Source organism: Tamandua tetradactyla, chromosome 7 (assembly GCF_023851605.1).
Source record: "Tamandua tetradactyla isolate mTamTet1 chromosome 7, mTamTet1.pri, whole genome shotgun sequence".
Taxonomy (NCBI): Eukaryota; Metazoa; Chordata; class Mammalia; order Pilosa; family Myrmecophagidae; genus Tamandua; species Tamandua tetradactyla.
In genome coordinates, this window is record NC_135333.1 from 7,360,769 (window position 1) to 7,387,849 (window position 27,081).

At 38.7% G+C, this 27,081-nt stretch overlaps 1 protein-coding gene across 2 annotated transcripts in view; it reads left to right on the forward strand.

The window, feature by feature from the left end:
- The first annotated feature begins 22,313 nt into the window (after positions 1–22,313).
- The window catches only part of ACTN2 (actinin alpha 2), a 75,971-nt gene continuing 71,203 nt past the window's right edge, over positions 22,314–27,081 (forward strand). The window contains exon 1 of one of the 2 annotated variants that reach the window (XM_077168431.1): positions 22,314–22,722. In XM_077168431.1, the coding sequence (XP_077024546.1) occupies positions 22,597–22,722 (126 nt within the window). In that variant the 5' untranslated portion in view covers positions 22,314–22,596. The remainder of the gene's footprint in view (positions 22,723–27,081) is intronic. The other variant, XM_077168430.1, reaches the window with a different exon arrangement.

A 27,081-nucleotide genomic window follows, 5' to 3' on the forward strand; every position in this document is an offset into this window, starting at 1 on the left:
CTCCTCAGATATGATTGACCCCAGTCAGATATTCCCAGACCAGACATGTACCTGTCTCAGGAGAAGGGTATAATCAGTATCAAGTTTCCATGAGGTTGAGACCCAGTAGGTCTCAGACTCTGCTTTTCTTGTCCTGTCCAGCCTGTGGTGCTTGTCAGCCTGCAGCTTCCCACTAGGGTAAAGTGATGTAATGCCTTTAATTTTAGGCAGCCTCTCCCTGCCACTGGTTTTACTGGACAAAGGCTGTGGATTCCTTTGCCCAATACGCTCAATAACCAATTCCTAAGACATCTGGGCTTCAAAGAGAGAAAGAGTTTGTTACTAGGTGTGTTGTAGGAGAGCAGATGGCCTATTGGCCCAAAATCTGTCTTCCCAAACTGCAGTAATTCTGATAGTTTTATTATAGAAAAAGATGAGCAGGGTTTAGGATAATAAGCACAGTAGTCCGGGGTGATATAATTAGAGGTGATCTAATTTTTTTCATTTATTTATTAATTTATTTTTATTTTTAACTTTTTTAGTATATAATATAATATATATACAAAGCACAGAAAGAAAAAAGCAATGATTTTCAGAGCACTCTTCAACAAGTAGTTACACAGATCCTCTCAGATCTTTTATTCTAGCTGCTCCAGAATATAGGAGGCAAGAAGGAATAAATATTTTTTTATCATCACAATAGACTTCCCCCCCCCCCCTTTTTTTTTACTCTGTTTGGAAAAGAAGACAGATGTCTCATGCCTGAAGCCTAGAATGTGGACCAGGGAATAATTATCAAAGTCAACACAAAAAAAAGAGAACTGGGAAAAGGGGGTTAAGAGTAAGTGAAAAACATTGTATCTGTAAATCATAAATCTGGCCTCACTCACATTCCTAAATTTTTTTTCAATGTTTTCCTAAAACTACTTACTCTTTTTCTTTGCTGCTCTTGACTTTTTTCCTTTTCACCTGTCCTCAGGGGTTGAAATAAAATGGTTAGCTATTTGATTATGATCTTTAAAAAACAAAACCCACAGATCATTGTGGAATCATACTATATCTCAATAATAAACGCAGAGCCTCACGACACTGTTGGATTCTGTATTCAAATAGTGATAATTTAATTTTTTAACATATATGTGCTGATTTACAACAATGATTTTTCCCCCTTTTTTGTGAAAAACAACATACATACAAAAAAGCAATAAATTTTAAAGCACAGCACAACAATTAGTTGTAGAAAAGATTTCAGAGTTTGATATGGGTTAGAATTCCACAATTTTAGGTTTTTACTTCTAGCTGATCTAAGGTACTGGAGACTAATAGAAATATTAATTTAATGATTGAGCAATCATGTTCATTTGTTAAGCCCTACCTTCTCTGTATAACTCCACCAACACTTTTGATCTTTCTTCCACTCTTTAGGGGTATTTGGGCTATGATCATTCTAACTTTTTCATGGTGGAAGGGGCTGTCAATAATATGAAACTAGCTGATGCTCTGGAGAGATTGCGCCCTCTAGGCTTTAGTATTTAACTGATCCAGGGACCCAACTAGAGATTTTAGGTTTCTGGAAGATTACCCTAGTGCATGGAACCTGTGTAGAATCTTATTTATTGCCCTAGGTGTTCTTTAGGATTAGCTGGAATGGTTTTGGTTGGGGTTTGGCAAGTTATGATAGGTAGCAATGTCTAACCGAAACTTGCATAAGAGCAACCTCCAGAGTAGCCTCTCTACTCTACTGAAACTCTCTCAGCCACTGATACTTTATTAGTTATACTTCTTTCCCCTATTTTGGTCAGGATGGCAGTGTTGATCCCATGGTGCCAGGGCCAGGCTCATCCCTGGGAGTCATCTCCCATGCTGCCAGGGAGACTTTCACCCCTGGATGTCATGTCCCGTGTGTGGGAGGGCAATGGTTTCACTTGCAGAGTTGGGCTTAGAGAGAGTTAGGCCACATCTGAGCAACAAAAGAGTTCCTGCAGAAGTAACTCTTAGACATGCCTATAGGTAGGCTAAGCTTCTCCACTACCTACATAAGCTTCACAAGAGCAAGCCTCAAGATCAAGGGCTGTGTCCCTAATGTATCAGGGGATTCCCTGATGGTAAAGTTTAATAGCTCCATATTTTTTCTCCCATCCCTCCAGGGACTTTGCCAATACTTTTTAATTATCTGCTTACTATAGTCTAGGATATATCCAGGCATCACATTAAACTATATGGAATTAAAGGCCCTCATTCTTACTCTGGGCTCCCTGTGTTTCAATTGTTCAAATGAGCTATCCAGACAGATTGATTTAGATTATGTGCTACAGAAAATTTAAGTTCCAGACAAAAAAACATTTCTTCATTTGGTCTCAAAGAGTAGGTGTGGTTCTAAAATGAGGTGATCTAATTATTGAGCATGCACAGATTGATTACATCCTTAGTCACAGAATGTATGTAAGAAAATGACCCAATAAGGTATAGTGACTTGTAGATTAAAATCTAAGCTACTGAGAGCATGTCAGGTAGGCCCATTTTGGTTAGATCCAGTCTTGGTTATCAGGATAACTTTGAATTTGGGGTGGGTTAGTTCTGGACTGACCCAGGACCCGTCATCTATAAACAATAGGGGCTGTCTTTAGTGGTTACGAGCTTTAATGTTGAAAAGCTGCGTAACTGGGTACAAATGAAGGTTAGGTTTTTACAATCACAGGGGCGGAAGATAGGGCTATACAATCAATATCAGAGACCAAGGTAGCTGGGCTACATTTAGAGATTCAGTTTTTTTTCCCTCTGTCTACTCCAGTATACCAGAAAGCAAAAAGGAACAACTATATAATGATTCAGTAATCAAAATCATCCCTTAAATCCTAATTTCTCAGTTACAATTCTTCCCTCTCATTTGATAATTATCTCTCATTCTTGAGGGATATCTGGGCAATGACTCTTCTAAGTGCTTCAAGGCTGAAAATAGGTGCTGTCATTAAGTGGCAAAGGGATGATACAATTGAACTGTTGGCTGTTGTTGGAGAATCCAATATTTTTGGATTTCACAGCTTCTCTGGTATTGGAACAATCTGGAAGTTTTAAGTCTCTGAAAACAAACATAATAAGTAAAATTTTATAGAGCTCAGGCTATCTTTCATGGTTTCCAGGAACATTGTTGGTTGGGCTTTGCCATACTGTGGCAGTTTGGAATATCCGACTGAAACTTGCATGACAGTAACCTCCAGAATCACCTCTCAACTTGATTTGAAATCTCTTAGCTATTGAAACTCTATTTCTTTTCCCTCTTTTGGTCAAATCTATGATACCAGAGTCAGGTTCATCCTTAGAACTTATGTCCCATGATGCCAGATCCAGTTATGTTTCATGATGCCAGGGCCAGGGTTACACCCTGGAAATTATGTCCAACGTAGGAGGGAAGGTCAGAGTTTATCTTAGAGAGAGACCACATTTGAGCAATAGCAGAGATTTTTGGGAGATGACTCTTAGGCACTAATTATAAGTAGGTTCAGTATGCTGTTAGAGAAATAAGTTTCATAAGGGCAGCCTCAAGATGGAGGCTTGGCTTATTAAATTGGAAGCCCCTTTTGCTTAAGAAAATATCAGGAATTACCCATGTAGGATTTTTTTTTTTTTTTTTTTTAAAGGAAAGACAGAGAGAAGGAAGGAAGGAAGGAAGAAAGGGAAACATTTTTAAACATTTTCTTGTTTTTATTGTATTCTGTTTCTCCGTTTTTGTTACATGGGCTGGGGCCGGGAATCGAACCGAGGTCCTCCGGCATAGCAGGCAAGCACTTTGCCCGCTGAGCCACCGCGGCCCGTCCCCATGTAGGATTTTTAGTAGCTTCTATTTTACCAGTCCCTCAAGTGACTTTGCAAATGCTTTTTCATTTTCTGCCCAAAATATTCTGAAATGCACTGTGGTGTATATAACTTGTACAGCATATTAAGAGTTCATTACTTATTTCAGGTTCTATATAAAATGAAGCTGAATTAAGTTGTTTAAATAAACTGACCAGAAATATTAAATTAGATAGTGTGCTACAGAAAATCCAAATTTTGGACAAAATAAACATTTTTCTTTTTGTCTTGCCCTATAGTTAAAGCTTTGAAATACAGACAGTATTATTTTTTACCTTGTATATTGATTTAACTTAGTTTTTTTCCAGATCAGTTTCATCACACCTTTAATTGGAGTTTGATATTTTTCTTTTTAACAGTTGCTGTATGGGCTTATGATGACTTTCAAAGCTGGAGAACTAAATCTGAGTCTCAGCTGTTACAGAGATACTTAAAGTTCCAGGGAACAGCTAAGTTATACAAAGAGCATTTCAGAATTTAAAGATAGCAGTTAAAGCTTACAGTCTAAGCTCTAATTTTTATAAGCATTTAAAATGAAGCTACTTTCAGAAATAAAACATTATACAGTTGTTTTATATTAACAAACCATAGCAGAGTTTTCATTCTGTTTCACTTTTATACATTTACCAGAATTATGTTAATTAACAGATAAAATATAACTTATATGTTTCTCCTGTCTTTTTTTTTTTTTTTTTAAGTATTTTCCTTGTTATAGATAAAGCTCTGACCTATAGCTGACCACATATACTTTTTGGGAAGTATCAGAGCAAAGCTGTGCACCTGACAATTGGCGATTTCTGTGATCTGTAGCTTTTTAAGAATAACTAAAACCATACAACTGCTTAACATCATACAGTTTAGTATCAGGATATAATAAGGATAGTGAGAACATTATCAGATTTCTAGGAATTCTATACAATCTCTAAATATATGAATAATATTATTTTTACCTATACGAATTTAACCAGCAACAGCATATAAAATCTCTTTTAACTGCTGCAGTAGGTTGAACTGTTTTTAGCACTTAAACAAAGTGAAACAACAAATTATTTGTAACAATTTTTTCCCTTAACAGTGCAAAGACTTGTCTTCTGAAATAAAGGATGATGGGACCGACATAAACATTAACAAAGATATTATTCCAATGTAAAAATCTTTGTTTTCTAGACAGAGCACTTAGATGATTAATGAAAATTTAAAAAAACTTTATATTAAGAGCAGGTGAACAATCCATGTTATTTTAACAGAGAGAAAACTAAACTTTGGTTTTGCGTGAATACCTGACTTTCTTCTTTTAAAAAAATGTATGACTAACAGACTTATTAAATTTTTGGTCAGCACTATGACAGAATTCACTTTCATAAATTCCTTTTTTTTATAACTCTGTATATTCATTCAGAGCTTATTGTCAACAATAACCATAACAAATGAAAGACACTTTCTCCAACTCTCTACTACTTTCTGTATCCATTCAAGGTTTAGGGAGAACATACTCAAGCAGAATAAAATTACATTTGTTCAATTCAAAATTTTATCATAAAATTCCTTTTATTAAACATTGAAAAAAATCTTTGTCTTCCTAATATCTTAGCATTACAAACAATTTTAAAAGTACATTGACTATCAAGTTCCGGAAAATATACTGCAATTGCTTAATTTGTTCCAAGCCTAAATCCAGGAAAACTTTTCCATAACCTTCAAAGATCTTTGATTTTCCTTACTGAAATTCGGTATAATTAGATTTTTTTTTTTTTTGTATGCTGTATGGCGGTCATTGTTTTTCCATGTGAGTATCCCATATTCATGTGAGCAGCACCATTTGTTGAATTTTTGTTTGTTTTTTGAGGAAGTTCATGGACTGGAAATCAAACCCAGGTTTCCTGCATGGCAGGCAAGAATTCTGCAGCTGAACTAGCTTTGCATCCCCCTGGTAATGAGATTTGATTCAGCTACTCTTATCCTAAGGCTATTTATATTCTAATAATGATCTGATTTCTACAGTTACCATCACAAAGATATTACAGGAAAAAATAATATTAATAAACATAGCCTATTCTGTAGCATTTTTAAAACTTTTTTATTGTATAATATAACCCATATACAAAACAAAGAAAGAAGAAAGTAATAGTTTTCAAAGCACTTTTCAACAAGTACTTTATTCTGTAGTGTTTTTATACTTACCATTTCTAATAAATGTAAAAAAAATTTAAAAACTCTAAACCACAGCAAAAAAATTCTAAACCACACTCCCCCATCTTTCCGTGCCTAGCCCTCCCTCCATAGCTGCTTTAGGTAGTTAGGACTTGGGGCAGTGATAGGTTGGACAGAAAGAAACCAAGCATGTTAAGCTTGGATTTGAAAGTTTTAGGTGAGAGCTGTGGAATTTTGAGAGTTCCTGTGCCCTTCTTTAACTATTTCCAATTATTAGATTTATTTTACTGAAAGCTGTGACTGGGACCATTGGAAAATGTCTTTGCCTTTTCCAGAGGCAGCCCTTTGGTAACTTTCTGCTGCCTTAGGGAAATTCCAGGGATGGTTTCTTTTCTCTATTGCCCGGGTTTGAATCTTGCCATTCAGAGAGGTTTTTTTCTCTCCTTTTTTTTTTTTTTTAACTTCAGAAGTACCAATTTTATATAAAATTTGTATAAAACCACCTATTCATTTCTTAAGCAATTCCAATGGAGCTATTTCTAAGAATTTTTGTTACTTTGTCATTACCATCCAGAGATATGAGAATATACATTGAGCAGACAGACAAACAAAAAGGGAAAGTTACACAAGAAATAGAAATACACAAATACTTCTGATAGGGACAACTAAAGGATTGAATATATTATCTCATCCCATTTCTACCTTTTTTGCAGAAAAATTTTAAGTATAATATCTTTCATTTTAACTGTAATGGTAGTATTTTCATTTTAAATCATTTTGAGGCCAGATTATGTTATAGAAATAAACCTTTTTTGTAGAATTACAACTAAAATCTTTTCAATTTTCAGAAAGTTTCCCTTTTTAAAAAAAGCGTTTTAGTCAGGAACCAATTAGGAACACTTGACCAATAAAAATGCAAGAACATGCCAATAAACAAATTTAAACAGACACTTAACACTTATTATAGTTAAGTAACACACCAATTAATAAAGAGACCCAACACACTAACAGTTAGCAGGCATTAAACATTTAACACACCAATTAACAATGAAACAAATATCAAATTCTTATTATATCTAGGTAACACAGTGGCTAGCCCTTAAACAGGCCTACTTAATTTCATTAAATACTAATTAATTGTTGGATTACTCATTTTCTTAGGAGTATACTCCACAGGCAAATTTAGGTCAGGGCTTCAAACCCCATACAGCATGGTACCTAGAAAACAGGAAAGTGTAGAGGTCAGAGCAAAGGAAATTGTTCTGGAAGCATGACCCAGGCTTAGTTCAAGGGGACTTGAGCCATCATATTTACTCCCAGATCCACTTTTACGCTGTTGACACACCCACCCAGTCAGATGTCCAGACCTGGAACTGGAAACAGTTTCTCTCTTTGAATATTTTTAAGTCACCAAAATTCTCTGGAGTACCCATAGAACAAAGAAACCCCAGTTGCTGAGCCTTTAGACTAAATTCAGTCCAGTGGCCACAAAAGGCTCAATTACCTGGTTTACTTACTTGTGCAGGTTTGAATCTATTGCATACCCCAGAAAAGCCATGTCCTTTAATCCTTATTCAGTATTGCTGAGTGGGAGCTTTTTTGTTGTTTCCATGGAGATGTGTCCTGCCCAATTGTGGGCGGTAACTTTTGATTAGATGTTTTCCATGGAGATGTGTCTCCACCCATTCAAGGTGGGATCACTTACTGGAGCCCTTTAAGAGGGAAGCATTTTGGAAAAAGCTTCAGAGCCACCAGAACCAACAGAGCCAACAGAACAGATAGAGCCTTGGGGAAGCCAATGAAGAAAAAGCCAGCAGAGCTCACCATGTGCCTTCCCACTGAGAGAAAAACACTGAATGTCATTGGCCTTCTTGAACCAAGGTGTCTTTCCCTGAATGCCTTAGATTGGATATTTTTTTAGCCTTGCATTAATTTGGACATTTTCATGTTCTTAGAAGTGTAAACTTGTAACTTATTAGATTTTGCTTTTTAGAAGCCATTCTGATTCTGGTATATTGCATTCCGGGAGCAAACCAGAACACTGCTCTGCTGGGGCTCCAGAGCCTCAGTATTCATCCCTTCTGGAAGTCACCAAATTGTTACCAGACAAAGGCCATGGATTCTTTTGGCGAATGCACTCAACAGCCAATTCCTGAAACACTGAGCTTTCAAAGAGAAAATGAGTTTATTACTAGGTACATAGCAGGGGAGCAGATGGCATAGTGACCCAAAATCTGTCTCCCCGAACTGCAGTAACTCTGATAGTTTTATTAGAGAAAAATATGGGCAGGGTTTAGGATAATGAGCACAGTGGCCTCAAGTGATGTAATTAGAGGTGATCTAATTATTGAGCATGCACAGATTAATTACATGCTTAGTCACAGAATGCATGTAAGAAAATGGCAGGATGAGGTATAGGTGACTTGTAGGTTAAAATCTAAGCTACTGAGCATGTGAGGTGGGCCCATTTTGGTTAAATCCACTCTTGGTTATCAAGATAACTTTGAATTTGGGGTGGGTTAGTTCTGGGTTGACCCAAGATCCTTCATTAATAAACATTAAGGGCTGTCTTTAGTGGTTACAAGACTCTAATTTTGAAAAATTGGATAACTGGATACAAATGAAGGTTAGTCAAAAGGTTTTTACAATAACTGGGGCAGATGATAAGAGCTATACAATCACAATCAGTGATCAAAGCAGCTGGATTACAATTTAGAGATTACAGTTTTTTCCCTCTGTCTACTAGAATATACCAGAAAACAGAAAGGAATAACTATATAATGGTTCAGTAACAGTTTGCCATCCCTTAAATCCTAATTTCTCTGTTACACTGTTATGGTTGAGACAGAGGCTAAGGTAGAAGATGGGCTTAAATTGCTTCTGTTTTCCAGCTCCTGGGGCCTGAATTCCCTGAAGGAGGGTGGACCACTTGAGCTGGGTCTAATCTCCCTTTTCTTCAGGAAGATACACCATTTAGGAGATTAGCCTCATTCACCTAGCTAGTTACTTTTTCTCTCAGACATAATTTAATTCCACCCTTGCCTGGGGCGGTGCTGAAACCTGAGAGTGCTTGCAGTTCTATCTAATGAGCTCTTAAGGAGAGGGAGAGGGAGAGAGAGAGGGAGAGGGAGGGGAAGGGAGAGGGGGAGGGAGAGGGAGAGGGAGGGAGGGGGAGGGGGAGAGGGAGAGGGAGAGGGAGGGAGGGAGAGAGAGAGAGAGAAAGAGAGAGAGAGAGAGAGAGAGAGAGAGAAAGCCTTTTCAGAGCTAGCATTGATATATGTCTCTATGTGTCCCAAGAATCTATGTGCCCCCTTTTCTTGGGTCCCAGCACTTTTCCAGTATTTTATGCTGTCCAACTCAAAAAGACTGGGTTGTTTTTGTTGTTGTTGCTGTTTGTTTTTTTCGTCTCTGTTCTGTTGAGGCGAAAACTCTGGTTCCTTTAGTTCTTACTCCAGATTTATCTGTGCTCATGGTCTGTTTTCAGGAGTCTGAATTTGTTAATTAATTCTGCAATTGGAAATTGGTCGAACTACCTTCCTGTTTCTTTTTCCCTTGGGAACCAGCAAGTCGTGCCTGTGGGGGAGGGGTGCTGGCCTTTGCAGCTTGGGAGACTTACCATCCTGTGTGGGATCTCAGCCATTCTACCTGTTCCAGACTGGTGTATGATGGATGTCCAGTCACTGATGTCCCCCCAATGGTTGTTCCATTCAGTTCCTGACTGTTTACTAGCTACACTGGAGGATGAACTCCAGAGACCCACTGGACCCACTGTGAGACAGACCTGAACTAAAACTCCATCGATCACCTGGCCTCCATAAGCCTCTACTCTGATTGATGGACCAGAGTGACATATTGGGTCTCCTACAATTAGTGCTACTTGTAAGCCAGAGTCTAATAATCCCAAATATCTGATCATTTCTTTTTCCCTAGTGTACAGTCACCTTGGTAAAAGGCTGTAGGTCTCCTTGGGGAAGGCTGGGAGGAATGTTAACAGTGTAAATTTGGGGCAGTGTTAAAGGGTCCTTCGCCAAGGGTATGTGGCCCTCCTCTCATTCAAGGAGCTCTGGGTCTATAAACTGTCCCAAGTCTGAGAATTAATTAGGGGGCGTGACTCTCTGTTTTTATAACTCACGTTAGATTTCTCTGCTCACTTGACTAGAATTCTTCTGCTTACACAGTTCGAGCAAGGATTTAGTAGATTGCCCATCTATTTTAGTTCTAGGGACCCCAATGCCACAAGTCTGTATGAGTCAGATTATTTTGACTGCTGCTTTGAGTCTTATGTCCATTTTGGTGGAAACCACTTTGGAAAATAGTTTGGGAGTTTTATAAATACTTAAAAGGCCAACTATGTGCCTTCCTCCTTCCATATTATTAGTATCTGTGCCATCATATCATTTTTTTCTTAGGCTCTCCCAGTCCTCTTTCCAATTTTCCACTGCAATATAATCAGGAAGTTCTTGTTCCTAAAAGAAAATAATATTAAGGACCATTTATTTTGATAATAAAAACTCATATTGTGAGATACCTATTCTTTCTTCTCCTTTGGTGTACACCTATTTAGGGCATTTTGATATATACTAACAACATTTGGATTAATTGAAACTGAGGAGTTTAAGAGCTATTAGATGTCATCTAATCCCAACTCCCACCTAGCATAAGAGTTGACTGAAGAACAACCATAAAGAAATTATATTCTCATTTGCATTATTACATGCCTGGTAGGACACTGATATAATTTTTTCATCTAAGAGGCTTGCCACCTCACATAGTGATGCATCTGAAGTTGATTTACTTAGGTTTACATTTTGTGGACTCTCATTTGCATGGCCCCTTCCAAGACTCCATAATAAATTTTGAGTTCATGAATTTGTATACTTTTTTCTTTAATTGGCTGTGATAGTTAGGTTCTGGTGTCCCCTAGCCAAGTGATGATGCCCAGTTGTCTGGGCAGGCAAGCACTGGCCTGACCATTGCTGCAAGGATATTTTGTGACTGATTGATAAACTAGAAGGCTGGTGTATTAAATCATCAGTCAATAAATTTTGTCTATGGCTCATCACATCTGCAATCAACTAAGGCATCTCCAAGCAATGAGATAACCCAATCAGTTGAAGACTTTTAAGGAAGAAGAGAAACTTTTTTACTTCTTCTTTAACCATCCAGCCTCTCCTATGGAGTTCATCTAGCCCCTTCATTACAGTTGCCAGTCACAGCTTGCCCTGTATATTTTGGGCTTTTCCATTCCCTCAGTTGCATGAGACACCTTTATAAATCTCATATCTTCAGATAGCTCCTGTTGTTTTTGTTTCTCTAGAGAACTCTGACTAATACAGCTTCATACAGGGAGTGATTCTTGAGAAACAGAATCTTAAAAATGGGTTTTTACAATTGGTTTAATTGGTTTTCTATTCTGATTAGGCTCAGAGGCACTAATGGCTGTGTTTCCAATAATCTAGATGGCACTGACAGTCCTTGGTGTGAGTTGACAAGAGAGATACTTAAAATATCACCATTAGGTTCTACTAATTATATGCTCATTTAAGGCAAGGCTCTGAGTGAGAATTTGTGTTTTTTTTTAAATTTTTATTGGTAAAACCAAACAACACAAACACAAACATTCTTAATATATGAACATTCCATACTTGGAGTGAAATCAATGGCCCACAATATCATCACATAGTTATATATTCATCACCATGATCATTTCTTAGAACATTTGCATCACTCTAGAAAAAGAAATGAAAAATGAAAAAACTCATACGTACCATACCCCTTACCCCCTCTCATTGACTGCTAGTATTTCCGTCTACCCAATTTATTTTAACATTTGTTCCCCCTATTATTTACTTGTTTTTAATCCATATTTTTTACTTATCTGTCCGTACTGTAGATAAAAGGAACATCAGAACAAGGTTTCACATTCACACAGTTTGAGTGAGAGTATTTCTGACATCTTTATAGAGTTTTGTGGAATTGAGCTATAATGATGTTGGCTGATTGTTGTTAGATACACTGGATTCAGTGATGAGGGAAAGAGATGAGCTGAAGGCTTCAAATTTGCAACTTAAGCGCCATATGAATGATGTAAAAGTTTCCATGTTTGCCCTGAAAGAAAATCTTATTTCCTGTGGTCACAGACTTGAGATCTCTGAAAAACAGACAGAAAGCCTCATTGTGTGAGTGGCAGATTTAGAGCATAAACTAAAATCTCAACCTTGCAGGATGTCTACTGTTAAAGTAAGGGCTTTGATTGGAAAAAAAGTGGGATCCTGAAATGTGTAATGAAGATAAATGGCTTGATAATGATGGCGATGGGGAGATGGACTCCCTGGAATCTGCTGAGACTTTGCTAGATAGACCTTTAATGGACTGCCCTGAGGAAAGAGCATCCTGACTTCCAGCCTGCCTTGAGGAAACAGCTTCCTGGCCTCCAGTTTGCCCAGAGGAATCTGCCATCCAACCTCCACCTAACAAGATTAACCCGTCAGTCCCTGCTAATCCTGTAACCATCTCTCCTGGGGAAACAACCTTCCTCCCTCTGTCTGGAGTGACTAATCATGTCTCACCAGATGAAACTGCAATGGAATGCCCTGAGGTAATTGGCTTGAAAGACACTTCTATTTCTTTACCTGACCCACATCCACCACCCCTATTTTCTGGAAGACCTATAACTTAGACTAAAGTCCCAACAGGGTACAAAAGGTGAGGTACAAAATGTGATCCATGAGGAGGCACACTATACGCCAAAAGATATGCATGAGTTTTCCAATCTATATAGATAGAAATCAGGGGAATGTGTGTGGGAATGGATATTAAGAGTGTGGGATAATGGTGGAAGGAATATAAAGTTGGATCAAGCTGAATTTATTGATATGGGTCCACTAAGCAGAGAGTCTGCATTCAGTGTTGTAGATTGAGGGATTAGAAAGGGCATTAACAGCTTGTTTGGATGGTTGGCTGTTAATGGTGGCTGACATGACCTGAGGTCAATATGCCAGAACTGCCCTGAGGTGGAAATGCCAGAACTGCTCTGGGATAACGTACATGAGGGGATCCAGAAACTTAGAGAGGTTGGAATGTTAGAGTGGATTTATCATGGAAGACCTGTTCACACACCTCAGGAATGTCCAGAGAACACATCTTTCACAGAACCTTGAGAAATAAATTTGTGAGACTAGCTCCCATCATCCCTGAAGAGCTCTTTAGTCACCCTTCTCTGTAGGTCAGATATTACATTGGGAACTGCTGTCACTGAGCTGTTATCCTTAAATACAATGGGGATGATTGGATCCTGAGTTTGCAGAACCCATGTGGCAACAGTTAATCACCATAGACAAGGTGGGCGGATCCATTCTGTGGTCATTTTCCCAGTTCCAGAATACATAATTTGAATCAACGTACTCAACAACTGGCAGAATCCCCACATTAATTATCTGACCTGTGGAGTGAGGGTTATTATGGTAGGAAAGACAAAGTGGAATCCATTAGAACTGTCCCTACCTAGCAAAATAGTAATTGAGAAACAATACCATATTCCTGGAGGGTTTGCAGAAATTACTGCCACTCTTAAAGACTTAAAGATGCAGGAGTGCTAATTTCCACCACATCCCCATTCAACTCTCCTATTTGGCCTGTGCAGAAAACAGATGGGTCTTGAAGGATGACAGTAGATTATCGTAAACTTAACCAAGTGCTGACTCCAATTGCAGTGTTGTTCAGATGTTGTACCGGGCAAATCAACATACCTGGTACCTGGAATGCCACTCTTGATCTGGCCAATGCTTTTGTTTTTTTGTTTTTTGCATGGACAGGCACCAAAAGCCAAACCTGGGTCTCCAGCATGGCAGGCAAGAACTCTGCCTGCTGAGCTATTGTGGCCCGCCCTGATCTGGCAAATGCTTTTATTTTAATAATTGTCAGTAAGGACCACCAGAAACTGTTTGCATTCAGTTGGCAAGGCCAGCAGTATACCTTCACTGTCCTGCCTCAGGAGTATATCAACTCTCCAGCCCTATGTCACAATCTTGTCCATGAGGGATATTGATCTGTGGTTTTCTTTTCTTATAATCGTCTTTGTTTGCCTTTGATATTGGACTATGCTGGCATTTTAGAATGAGTTGGGAAGAATTTCCTTTTCTTGAATTGCCTCATTGTGTATAATTGGTATTAATTCTCTCTTAAATGCTTAGTGGAATTCACCACTGAAGCCATCTGGGCTTGAGTTTTGTTTTGTTTTGCCCTGGGTTTTTTTTTCTGCAAATTTTATTGAGATATATTCACATACCATATAATCCTCCCAAAGTATTCAATCAGTGTCTCACAGTGTTATCACCTACTTGTGCAATCATCATCACATTCAACTTTAAACAATTCTCATTGTCCCAAAAAAAGCAAACGAACAAAATCCAGATAGAAATAAAAAAAGTAAACCCATACACCCCATACCTCTTATCTCCCCTTTTACTGACCCCTAGTATTGGTGAGGTGTACTTGTGTTCTAGTTTGCTAGCTGCTGGAATGCAACACACCAGAGATGGATTGGCTTTTAATAAAAGGGGATTTATTTTGTTAGTTCTTCAGAGGAAAGGCAGCTTTCACCTGAGGTTCTTTCTTACATGGTAATCTCTGCTGGCCTTCTCTCCAGGCCTCTGGGTTCCAACAACTTTCCCCGGGGTGATTCCTTTCTGCATCTCCAAAGGCCTGGGCTGAGCTGTCAGTGCCGAGATGAGGTATGCCGAGCTGCTTGGGCTGTGCTACGTTGAACTCTCTCATTTAAGCACCAGCCAAATAAGTCAAACATCATTCATTGCAGCAGGCATGCCTCCTAGCAGATGTAATCAGCAGCAAATGAGGTTCATGTACCATTAGCTCATGTCCACAGCAACAGACGTAGGTGCCTTCACCTGGCCAAGTTGACAACTGAATCTAACTACCACAACTTGTTATTGTTGATGAAAGGATATTAAGATATTAATGTTAACTATAGTCTGTAGCTTGCAATAGGTACCTTCCCCCAATACTAATCTATTATTAACTCCATGACCAAGTCATACATTTATGTTAGCTCGTGAAAGAACTTATTCATATTTGTAGTGTTAATCTTAAGCAATGTCCACCTTAAGGTTCATTGTGTTATACAATCCCATATTTAAACCTCTAGCTTTCCTTCTGGTGACATATATGACTCTAAACAACCCCTTTCAACCAAATTCATGAACAATTCAACACTATTACTTATAATCCCAATAACAAGCTACCCTCACTTCTATCCATTTCCAAACATTTAAGTTCAAATTCAATAAAAATTCTGTACATAATAGGCAACCATTTTCCATTCTCTACTTTCAACCTATCTCTTATAATCTATATTTTACATTTTATGACTATGAGTTTACACATTCTGGTTAGTTCAAATTAGTGAAATCATATAACATCTGTCCTTTTGTGTCTGATTTATTTCACTCAGCATTATGTCCTCAAAGTTCATCCATGTTGTTGCATGCTTCAGGACTTCATTTCATCTTACTGCTTAGTAATATTCCATCATGTGTATATATACCACATTTTGTTCATTCATTCATTGGTGGACAGACACTGAGATTGTTTCCATCTTTTGGCAATTGTGAATAATGCTGCTATGAAAATCAGGTGTGCAAATGTCTGTTCATGTCCTCACTTCCAGATCTTCTCAGTATATTGAGTAGCCGAATTGCTGAGTCATAGGGCAACTCAATATTTAATTTTCTTAGAAACTTGCCAAATTGTCATCCACAGCAGCTACACCATTTTACATTCTTACCAGCAGTGATAAGTATTGCTATTTCTCTATATCCTTTCCAACATTTGTAGTTTCCTGTTTGTTTAGTAGTAGCCATTCTTATGGGTGTGAGATGATGTCTCATTGTGCTTTTGATTTGCATTTCCCTAATAGCTAATGAAGATGAGTATCTTTTCATGTGCTTTTTAGCTATTTGTAATTCCTCTTTGGAGAAATGTCTGTCCATGTCTTTTGCCCATTTTATAACTGGGTTGATACTCTTTTTATTATTGAGTTATAGGATTTCTTCATATATACTAGATATCAAACCCTTATTAGACATGTGGCTACCAAATATTTTCTCCCATTGAGTTGGTTGCCTTTTCACCCTTTCAACAAAGTCCTTTGAAGCACAAAAGTATTCATTCTTGAGGGGTTCCCATTTATTGATTTTTTTCTTTCATTGCTTTGCTTTGCTTGTAAGGTCTAAAATGCTAACTCCTTTCACTAGGTCCTGAAGATGTTTCCTTATATTTTCTTCTAGGAGTTTTATGGTATTGGCTCTTATATTTAGATCTTTGCTCCCCTTTGAGTTAATTTTTGCGTAGGATGTGAGGTAGGAGTCCTCTCCTATTCCTTTGCTTATGGATATCCAGTTCTCCCCCCAGCACCATTATTGAAAAGACTATTCTATCCCCAGTTCCGTGGATTTGAGGATCTTGTCAAAAATCAATTGACCGGGCGGGCCGCGGTGGCTCAGCGGGCAAAGTGCTTGCCTGCTATGCCGGAGGACCTCGGTTCGATTCCCGGCCCCAGCCCATGTACCAAAAACGGAGAAACAGAATACAATAAAACAAGCAAATGTTTAAAAGATGTTTCCCTTTCTTCCTTCCTTCCTTCCTTCTCTCTGTCTTTCCTTTAAAAAAAAAAAAAAAAAAAAAAAAATCAATTGACCATAGATCTGAGGGTCTATTTCTTAACTTTCAATTTGACTCCATTGAACAGTATGTCTATCTTTATGCCAGTACCATACTATTTTGACCACTGTGGCTTTATAATAAGTTTTAAAATCAGAAAGTGTGAGTCCTTCCACTTCATTCTTCATTTTCAGGATCTTTTTGGCTAATTAAGGACACTTTCCCTTCCAAATTTGATAACTAACTTTTCCACCTCTGCAAAATCGGTTGTTAGAATTTTGATTGATACTGCATTGAATCTGTAGATCAGTTTGGGTAGAATTGGCGTCTTAATGACATTTAGACTTCCTATCCATGAACACAGAACATTTTCCCACCTATTTAGATCTTCTTTGATTTCTTATAGCAATGATTTGTACAGGTCCTTAACAGTCTTGGTTAAGTTTATTCCTAAATATTTGATTCTTTTCATTTTTATTATAAATGGAATTTTTTTCTTAGCTTCTTCCTCAGATATCTCATTACTAGTGTATAGAAACACTACTGATTTTTGTGTGTTGTTCTTGTATCTCACCACTTTGCTGAATTTGTTTATTAACTCAAGTAGCTTTGTCATAGTTTTCTAGGGAGTTTCCAAATATAAGATCATGTCATCTGCAAATACGGAGAATTTTACTTCTTCCTTTCTAATTTGGATGCCATTTATTTATTTATTGCCTAATTGTTTGAGCTAGAACTTCTAGCACAATGTTGATTAACAGTGGTGACAGTAGGCATCCTGTCTCATTCACAGTCTTAGAGGGAAGGCTTTCATTCTCTCATCATTGAGTTTGATGTTAGCTGTGGGTTTTTCATATACGCCCTTTATGGTACTGAGGAAGTTTCCTTTGATTCTTACCTTTTGAATTGTATTAGGCAAGAAAAGTTGCTGAATTTTGTCAAATGCCTTTTCTTCATCAATTGAGATGACCATGATTTTTCCTTTTCAATTTGTTAATGTTTTGTATTACATTAATTGAATTTTTTGTGTTGTACCATCCTTGCATACCTGTAATAAAACCCACTTGGTAGTGGCGTATAATGCTTTTAATGTGCCATTGGATTGGATTTGCAAGTATTTTGTTAAGAATTTTTGCATTGGGTGGGCCACGGTGGCTCAGCAGGTAAGAATGCTTGTCTGCCAAGCCCGAGGACCCGGGTTTGATTCCCGGTGCCTGCCCATGTAAAAAAAAAAAAGAATTTTGGCATCTATATTCTTTAGAAAGATTGGTTTGTAGTTTCCATTTCTTGTAGTATCTTTGTCAGGTTTTAGTATTGGAGTGACATTAGCCTTATAGATTAAGTTATGCAGTGTTCCTTTTTCTTCAGCTTTTTGGAAAAGTTTGAGCAGGAATGATAATTAATTCTTCTTGTAATGTTTGGTAAAAGTCCCCTGTGAAGTCATCTGTTCCTGGGCTTTCCTTTGTAGGGAGATTTTCTATAACCAGTTCAACCTCTTCACTTGGGATTGGTTTGTTGAGGTCTTCTATTTCTTCTAGAGTCAGTATAGGTCACTTGTGTGCTTCTAGGAAATTGTCCTTTTCATCTAAGTCATCTAGTTTGTTGGCGTACAGTTCTTCATAGTATCCTCTTATGACCTTTTCTATTTCTTCAGTGTCCATGGTAATGACACCCTTCTCATTTCTGACTTCATTTATTTGTATCTTCTCTCTGTTTTATTTGTTGTGCAGGAAAGTTTAACTACAAATTTACCTTCATGAATAGATATGGGGTGTGGTGGTTTTAGCTGTATATGCTCTCCCAAAACAAACAAAGAGACAAACAAACCTGTTCTTAAGCTTAATCCATTTCCTGTGGTGAACCCATTATAAGTAGGACTTTTTCTGATGAGGTTACTTCAGTTAAGGTGCGGCCTACCTCAGTTAAGGTGGATCTCATTCATTGTACTGGAGTCTTTTATAAGTAGAATGAAATTCAGATAGAGAAAAAAAGTCACAGAGGGAGCAGCCAGAAGCTGAACATCAGTGGAACCCAGAAGCGAAGGAGGAGACCAGGAGATGCCAACATGTGCCTTGCCACGTGACAAGCTGAGGACCAAGGACTGCTTGAAGCCAGCCCCAGAATGCCACAGTCTTTTGGGAAGAAAGCATCACCTTGGTGACACTTTGATTTGGACTTTCTGTTAGCCTCAAAACTATAAGCAAATAAATTCCCAATGTTTAACCCTACCCATTTCATGGTATTTGCTTGAGCAGTTAAGGAAACTAAAACAAGGGGCTATTCAGGTTATCTGTTTCTTCTTTTTAAAATTTTTTGTCTTTCATCAAACAGGTTATAGGTTTATAGAAAAGTCATGCATAAAATATAGAGTTCCCATATACCACCTTATTATTAACACTTTGTGTTAGTATGTTTCATTTGTTACAATTTATAAAGAATATTTTAATAACTGTACTATTAACTATACTCCATGGTTTAAATTAGGATTCACTGTTTGTATTGCACGATCCTATGTATATTTATTTATTTATTTATTTATTTACATGGGCAGGCACCAGGAACTAAACCTGGGTCTCTGGCATGTAGACGAGAACTCTGCCACTGAGCCACCATTGCCCGCCCAATCCTATGTTTCTTTTTAAAACTTTTGTTCTAGTAGCATGTATTCAACCTAAAATTTTCCCTGCTAATATTCAAATATAAAATTCAGTGCTGTTGATTACATTTATAGTGTACAACCATCACCACCATTCATAACCAAATTTTTCCATCACCTCAAAGAGAAATTCAGTACAATTTAAGCATTAACTCCCCATTTCCTCTCCCCATCCCAGTCTCTGTAGTATGACTCTATGAACTTGATTATTCTGATTACTTCATATCAGTTAGATCACACAGTATTTGACTTTCGTGTTTGGCTTCTTTTCCCTCAACATGATGTCTTCAGTTTTCATCCATGCCACGCCAGGTATCATGATTTCGTTCCTTTTTTCCAGCTGAATAATATTCCATTGTATGAAGGTACCACATCTTATTTACACATTCATCCCCTTCAGGGGTTCCAGTTATGGGATTATTAGTCCTCCTGAAGTTCTTCCACATCACTGATCCTGTATTCGTTTTTGTTTTCTCTCTCTTTTTTCATGGTGTATCGTTTCTATTGCTATATCTTCAAGTTCAGACTGCTTTTCTTCTGCAATGTCTTGAGCGCAATTAAAACCATTCTGTGTATTTTTCATCTCAGAAATCATAGTTTTCATCTCTAGAAATTCAATCTATGTCTTTTTTTATATTTTCCATATCTCTTCTTAGCATGCTCAATCCTTCTTCTAGTTTCTTGACTATATGAAACAGTTATAATTACTCTTTTCATATTCATTTCTACTAATTCTTTTATCTGTGTCATTTCTAGGTCAGTTTTGAGTGATTGGTATTCTCCTTATTATCAATTATATTTTCTGCTTCTTTACAAACTTGGTGATTTTTAAATGAGCATCAGAGATTACAAATTTTACTTTGCTGGATGATGCATATTTTTGTATTCCTATAGATATTCTTGAGCTTTGTTCTAGGACAAAGTTAGGCTACTTGGAGATAGTTTGATCTTTTCCAGTTTTGCTTTTGAACTTCTTCGGGGAGAACATGTACAACATTTAGTCTAGGGCTAATTTTCCCCTACTTTGCGGCTCAACTCTTCTAATAGTATTCAACCTGATGCTTTCTGAATTTGAGTTTTTCTACTAGAGTCCTTGCACTTTATGAACTCCAAGAATTGTTCCTTATATTTATTTTGGGTGTGTCTTTCTCTGGCTTTAGGTAATTTTCTTCTGTATTTGAGTATTCACTGAGAATGCTGCAAATCTCCAGGGTTTTTTTTCTCCTTGCAGCTCTCTCCTGTTCAGTAATTGACCCTGCAAATTCTAACAGCCTTGGTCACTCTGAACTCCCAGTTCCATCCCATGAACTCAAGGAGACCACTGGGCCAACCTTGGATTACCCTTTACTATATTGCATTTTGGAAATTCTTTGCAAACAGCAAGTTGGGGAAATCATTATTCATTTCCTGTCTCTTAGGAATACTGTCCTTCCTTGATTGATGACCAAAACTCTTGTTTCATACATTTTTTCCAGATTCTAGTTGTTTCAGGCAGGACAGTGAATCAGTGCCTTTTAATCCATCACAGCTGGAGTGATGGATTACTGGGGAACTGGAGTCCCCATTGTTAATTTTTGAAGATTAAGATTAACACTGATGTATTTTTTGTTAACTGTTGACAGTTCCTAAATTGCTAATATTAATAAATTTGTTCAGAAAGTATTATTTTAATCCAAAATATAATTTTTATAACAATTGACCAAATAAATTAGCCCATTCCAGGGATAATTACTCATTCCACTTATATTTGAGAGCCTTTTATGTGTTTGGCATCCTTTTAGTTGCTGAAAAAGACGAAATCCCTGCCCTCCTGGAGTTTACATCTTAGAAAATGTTAATACAACATATTTGCTGATTGTTAATGTCTTTTGTTCAAAGCCCAAAACATTAACGCTAAATGATGTAGAAATTCTAAGGAACATTAATTCAAGGGGTATTTTCAGCTTGAAACATGCCAACAAATTATTTGTCCTGAACCACAATCAAATGAATCCTGTTGCTTGTATAGGTAACGTTTATTGGTCGCCCTGTTTATCAGCTGCCTCTATGTCCCCAGTGCTTAACGGTAGTGTCTGACATACAGTAGCTGCTTAATAAATATTTGATGGAAATTTTTCAGCTAAGAAGGCCCCAAGGACCTCATTTTGTTTCTTTCAGGGACATAAAAGAACAAGCAGCCAGAACCACTGGAATGAAAAGGCTTAAATAAGGGTGAGATGGAAATGTAACATGAAACTGGCTGCATGTCCTTCATTGTCAGTTATCTTAAATTTATTGCCGGCAGGTGAACGCTGACGTTTCCTGCCACTGGTTTAGTTCCTGACATTTTGATACATTTGGCCCAAGTTCCTTGCCTTGATTTCCCCAGGTAAAGGCAGGGAGGAGAGGTAGAACAGCAGATTCTGTAAACTTGATTTTTTTTAGGGGTGTGTGTGTGTGTGTGTGTTATATCTAAGGAATACGTGGATATATATGGAAAACTTGAATATGCAAATAACATATGGAAAACTTGGATGTGTTGGGAGTGGTCGCGGTACTTCACCCAAGAGGCCACGTCAGGGAGCCAGGACCATGGGTGTCCCTCCCTTGGTACATGTACACCCACTGCAAGTTATGCCGGGCTGTGATCCAGAAGGGAGTAGTGTCCGTGGGAGGCGTGGGCTGGTTCTGGCTTTCCGCCCCTCTGCACATTCTCCGCTGCATCAGCCGGCGGCAGAAAGGAGGTATCCCCGCAGCAGCAAGAGCTACGACTCCTGGAGCCCTGCCGGGTGCCCCTTGCCGTCCGGCACGTGGCTCCGAGCTCCCAGTGGGCGCACCTAGGAGGAGGCCCGACGGGCGGGGCGGAAGGAGCAAGGGAGGCGCGCGCGGCCGGGAGGGCGGCGGGAGCGGCTGGGGGAGGGTGGAGGGGACCGAGGTGGGGGGGGGGGGCGCGGACCTGGCGGCGCCACGTGACAGGCGGCGGGGATATTAAGCGGCGCCGCAGCTGCTCGCAGCCCGAGCTGGTGCTTCACCCGAGACCCAGCGCCCAGGCGTACTGCCCGGAGAGGAGCCCGCGCGAAGGTCACCCTGCGCCCGCCTGCCCATCGCCTGCCCGCCAGCTCCCGCGCCCGGCCCACCCCTCTGCAGTCGTCTCTTCGGACCTCTGTGCGCCCCGCTTGGGACACAGCCTTTTTTGCCTGCGGTTCTTCGCCGGCCGGGCTGCGTCTCCGTCTGCCAGTCAGTCCGTCTACCCGTCCGTACCGCGCGCGCGCCCCGACCGCGGCCCAGGCCACCTGAGCGCCATGAACCAGATAGAGTCTGGCGTGCAGTACAACTACGTCTACGATGAGGACGAATACATGATCCAGGAGGAGGAGTGGGACCGGGACCTGCTCCTGGACCCCGCCTGGGAGAAACAGCAGCGGAAGGTCAGGAAGGGGCCCTGGTGCCCGCCGTCTGCGGGTTTGGCCTGTGTGTCCGTGTGTCCCTTGTCCCCTCGCGGGGCTCTGGCCCTGTGGGCATCACCGACGGTGTGGACTAGCTTAAAGGGCTCTTTACAGCGGTGGTGACGCATGTTGTCGTAACCTCAGATGGCCCATTACAAAGAACACGTTCAGGGACAAGCTCGAAACTGGGTGTCGTGCATGTTCGTGCGAGTGGACGCGCGTGTGTGTGTGGGGTGTGTGTGTATAAGTAATATAAGAATTACAAAACGAAAGATACTAAAGGAAGAAAAGTGCTATGTGTTTCTTTTTTCACGTACCAACCTGCATTTGACCAGACACTGAAAGGATCTCCGGTTTGTTTCTGACCCCTTGAGTCGTGACCTTGAGCACAGAATTATACTCTCCTGGATCCTTTATGTTTGTTTTACTCTCGTTTACCATTTACCAGATTAAAAAAAAAAAGTCAAGTTAACATCGGCGTCCTTCTGATTTTCACGGGGTTGGTTGTGTAATAAAGTAATTGAAAATTTAGTGTTTTGAACAGCTTCATAGAGAGGGATGCTGTAGGAATACCAGTTATTCACTGATAAAGTAATAATTATTTCACACTCTATTTATAGTTCATTGAAGTAAGCACCCAGGGACAAGGGCAGCCAGGTTTAAAACTCCCAGCCTATCCTGGTTGGCACTATTTGGGGGCTCAATGGAACATACCACTATTTCAAGGTTTCTTCTTGATCCTCTTGGCTAGAACAAGTAGGTAATGCTCCCAGGCAGCTGAATCCCGCCATCTATCTGATTGGGCACAGAGCCTGAGTGGGTCAGACAGCCAACAGAGATCTGCTAACCCAGTCTTGTGATAACAGTGTCATGGCAAAAGCAAATGCTTCAATGATTTTTCCCCCTATTTTTTTTTGAGGGTGGGATAAGGTGGATTTCCTTTCTAAGGACCTGATTTTAAATGGATAACCTGTGTTGATCATACATGTATGTGGAAAAAGCTCTGCGTAGCTGTGGGTGGTTGCATGATAGTATATGCATAAATATATGAGGTGGAAAACACATTTATCCCATATTTCTCTCCCAAAAAATAGTGTTAGCAGTAAGGAGAGAAGTTGTATGTTTGAATAATTATCAAATAACCAAGAGCTGTTTAAATATCAAGATTTCTTTTTCTGCCTAACCTCTGTCTTAAAATATCATTTATTACTATTAATTTAAAGCTCTAATTTAGCTTCATTTCAGTCTCTGCCTCAGTTTCCTAAGGCTTCCACCATCCTTCCCTTTCTTGGAAATTGAAGAATGGGAGTGATAAATAGAAGTTAAGTCAGTAAAGGCACAACAAAATGGCAAGCCTTCTAAATTCTTTAAATGATTTATTGTGAGGGAAACACCTCACCTGAGGAATATTAATGTGTCTTCCCAAAGGTGGGTGTATCATCAATCTGCAAGAAGTTCATAAGATGTAGTTTTTTTTTTAATGACAAATTATTTGCAGCTTTTCCTATTTTTACTTCTACAATTTGGATTATTGTGTTTTTCATATATGTATTTTTTCAATATGTCATATATATAGTTTTAAACTCCCAAGTTTTTGTTTTAAAGTTTGTTGTTTTTTTTTTCCTTATGACAAACCATAAAATAGGCATGGGTGTGATTTTTAAGGTAACGATTTAATAATGTGGTTTTTAAAAATCATTTTTAAGAAGTACTGTAGAATGGCAGGGGAGATCTAATGTGAGTTTTTAAAGGTCACATTGGCATGTGTCTTCTGCTTTATTTAATTTTTTGATCTGTTCACAATATTTTCTGATACAAGGGTACTGTAATTTTTAAGTTTGGGAATCCTATATGAATGTATTATTATAGCTGTGTAGCACTTGAAGTGCTATGAAAACAGACATCTTCACAGTCCCATTTTAAAGTAATACCAAAATGTTTAAAGTGAGAATCCTTTTTTGATTTTTTCCTCTAACATAAGTTGACTATGGTAGACCCTGGGGGTTAAAAAAAGAAAAAAGGAAAAAACTGCATTAAGAAACAGACCTGAAAAGATCCAGAAGATGCTTTATTTCTACTTTTGGTATAGAACCTGCTCAAGTCAGTAAAGTCATATTGAACTGTGAGGTCAGTGCAGGCAGAGCAATAGCCTCTATTTATGTCCTATGAGACAAACAGTTGGAGCAAGACAAGGATAAAATGCCATTGTTTCTATTGTGGGCTCCCTTCTCCACTCTTGCCATTTCAGTGATATGCTGGGTATGAGATCTGTCAACAGATGCTGGTAACACATGATGACGTTTGCGTGTTTTAATGGATATGGTGCCTAATTATATCCACAGTTCAGAGAGTTTCATCGGCTCTGATAATCCTTGTGCTGTGGTGTGGAATTCCTTGTTGCAGAAGAACTTAGTAAAAGCGTAATGCTTTTTTATAAAAGAAAGTAATCCAGAAGATGTTGAATTTGGCATGAGTATGTATATGCATTTCGCCTTATCTTCCAGGGCTGTGTTTAGTTAACAGGGGTAGAGATGATTATCTTTTCTGTAAATAAAACTTTATTTTACTTTATACAACTCATGGGTAGAAGAAAAAGTGTAATCTTGTAGATATAATATTTAAAATAGTAACGGCATGCTAGAAAGACTAAAATGATGAGGTTCGCTACTGCAGTTAGAGAAAATCCTTGCCTTGATTTCCCCAGGTAAAGGCAGGGAGGAGAGGTAGAACAGCAGATTCTGTAGCTTTTAAACTTGATTTTTTAGGTGTGTGTTAAATCAGGACACAGTTAAATCAGGCCCACTTCAGTGTACTCATAAGCTTTTTGTTTTTGTTTCGCTAGGCTGGGAATCAAGCCTAGGTCTCTCGCATGGTAAGCAAGAGATCTACCCCTTAACTACTAGGGCACCCCTTCACCCCTTTGAAATTTTGGAGCTTTGGTATCTGGAAGCAAGCTTCTAGAACCAAGGAACACATTCAGCTTATAACTTCACTGAAGCCTAATCAGTTGGTGACTTGTCAGAGCAGCAATTCTGAATATGTGTGCTATCTGAATAAGCACAACGTGTTGTCCTTAACCACTCTGGGGAGGCTAGAGCAGACCTTTTAAGGAAATAAAATGTGTTTTCATACAAAAAGGGTTCTTGCATCCTTAATATCTATATGGTTAGATGACCAATAAATCTTTCTACTGGTTCTAGAGATCATAAGAGAGTACTTCATTTATACCTCACTGAGTTCTGATTACTTTTCATAGTCCCCTAAAGAAACTAAGTCATTCTCTGATATTCACAACTGAGATATACCAATTCACCTTGGAGTGCCACCTGTTAGTTCTGTTATCCAGGCTAAAGTGTGGCCAAATAGAATCAGGCTGCGTAGAAGAACACATGGGCAGGACCTGCCCATAAGGGTCAAAATTAAATAGAAGGCCTAGGAAACTGAGATTTCCCCTACTACTTTCCGGTAGATAGTGACTCATGATTATGGCCTCAAGTTAAAGCCTCTTTTCCCCTGGATAATGAAACATACTATTGCATACTTTTTTTTTCCACAGGAGAAAAGGTACTAATTCCTTTGTTCTAACAAGGTGTACAGTTAACAAAAGGCTTTTGAAATTTCTTCGCTTCGGGAGACCCAGGTGAATCTCAGCTCTGCCTGGTACATTCTGTGTGAAGGCAGTCAAGTCACTGCACCTTTTTCAGCCTCAACTTCTTCATCTATAAAATAAAGATAAATGATACCTGCTTTTCGTGTCGCAGAGGGTTTTTTCAGGAACATATGATTAAACTAATTTATATTTAAAGGGGCTTTATAAACTAGTCTGTAAAGGTTCAAATATAATTTCTTGTATAGCAAATATTTATTTTATAGGGTGGTCTAATAACAGTGCACATGCTTGGTCTTCCAAAGGGTAATGAAGCATAAAATTTTCTCTTTTTCTTTTTTTTTGTTTTCACATGGGCAGGCACCCGGAATCGAACCCGGGTCCTCTGGCATGGCAGGCAACCTGCTGAGCCACCGTGGCCCGCCCTGAAGCATAAAATTTGGTCCTTGGTGAATTTGGTTTGTTTTTAAAGATAGAATTAACATACTTGAAAACTTAGAACATAAGAAATTGTCAAATATTAAGTGCCAGAATGCCTGTTGTATAGAGTATAAAAATGATAAAAGGTCAAGTAAGGAAAATCATTGTGAATGGAGAAAAATGAGAGAAGTGCTTATAAGGGAGCAGAACTTGTGTTGGGCCTTAATTTGAATAAACTACGTATTGCCTAAGTAGAGAAGAGACCAATGTTCCTGGCTGGAGAAATAGAGTGAAAAGCCTATTGTACAAGTCTG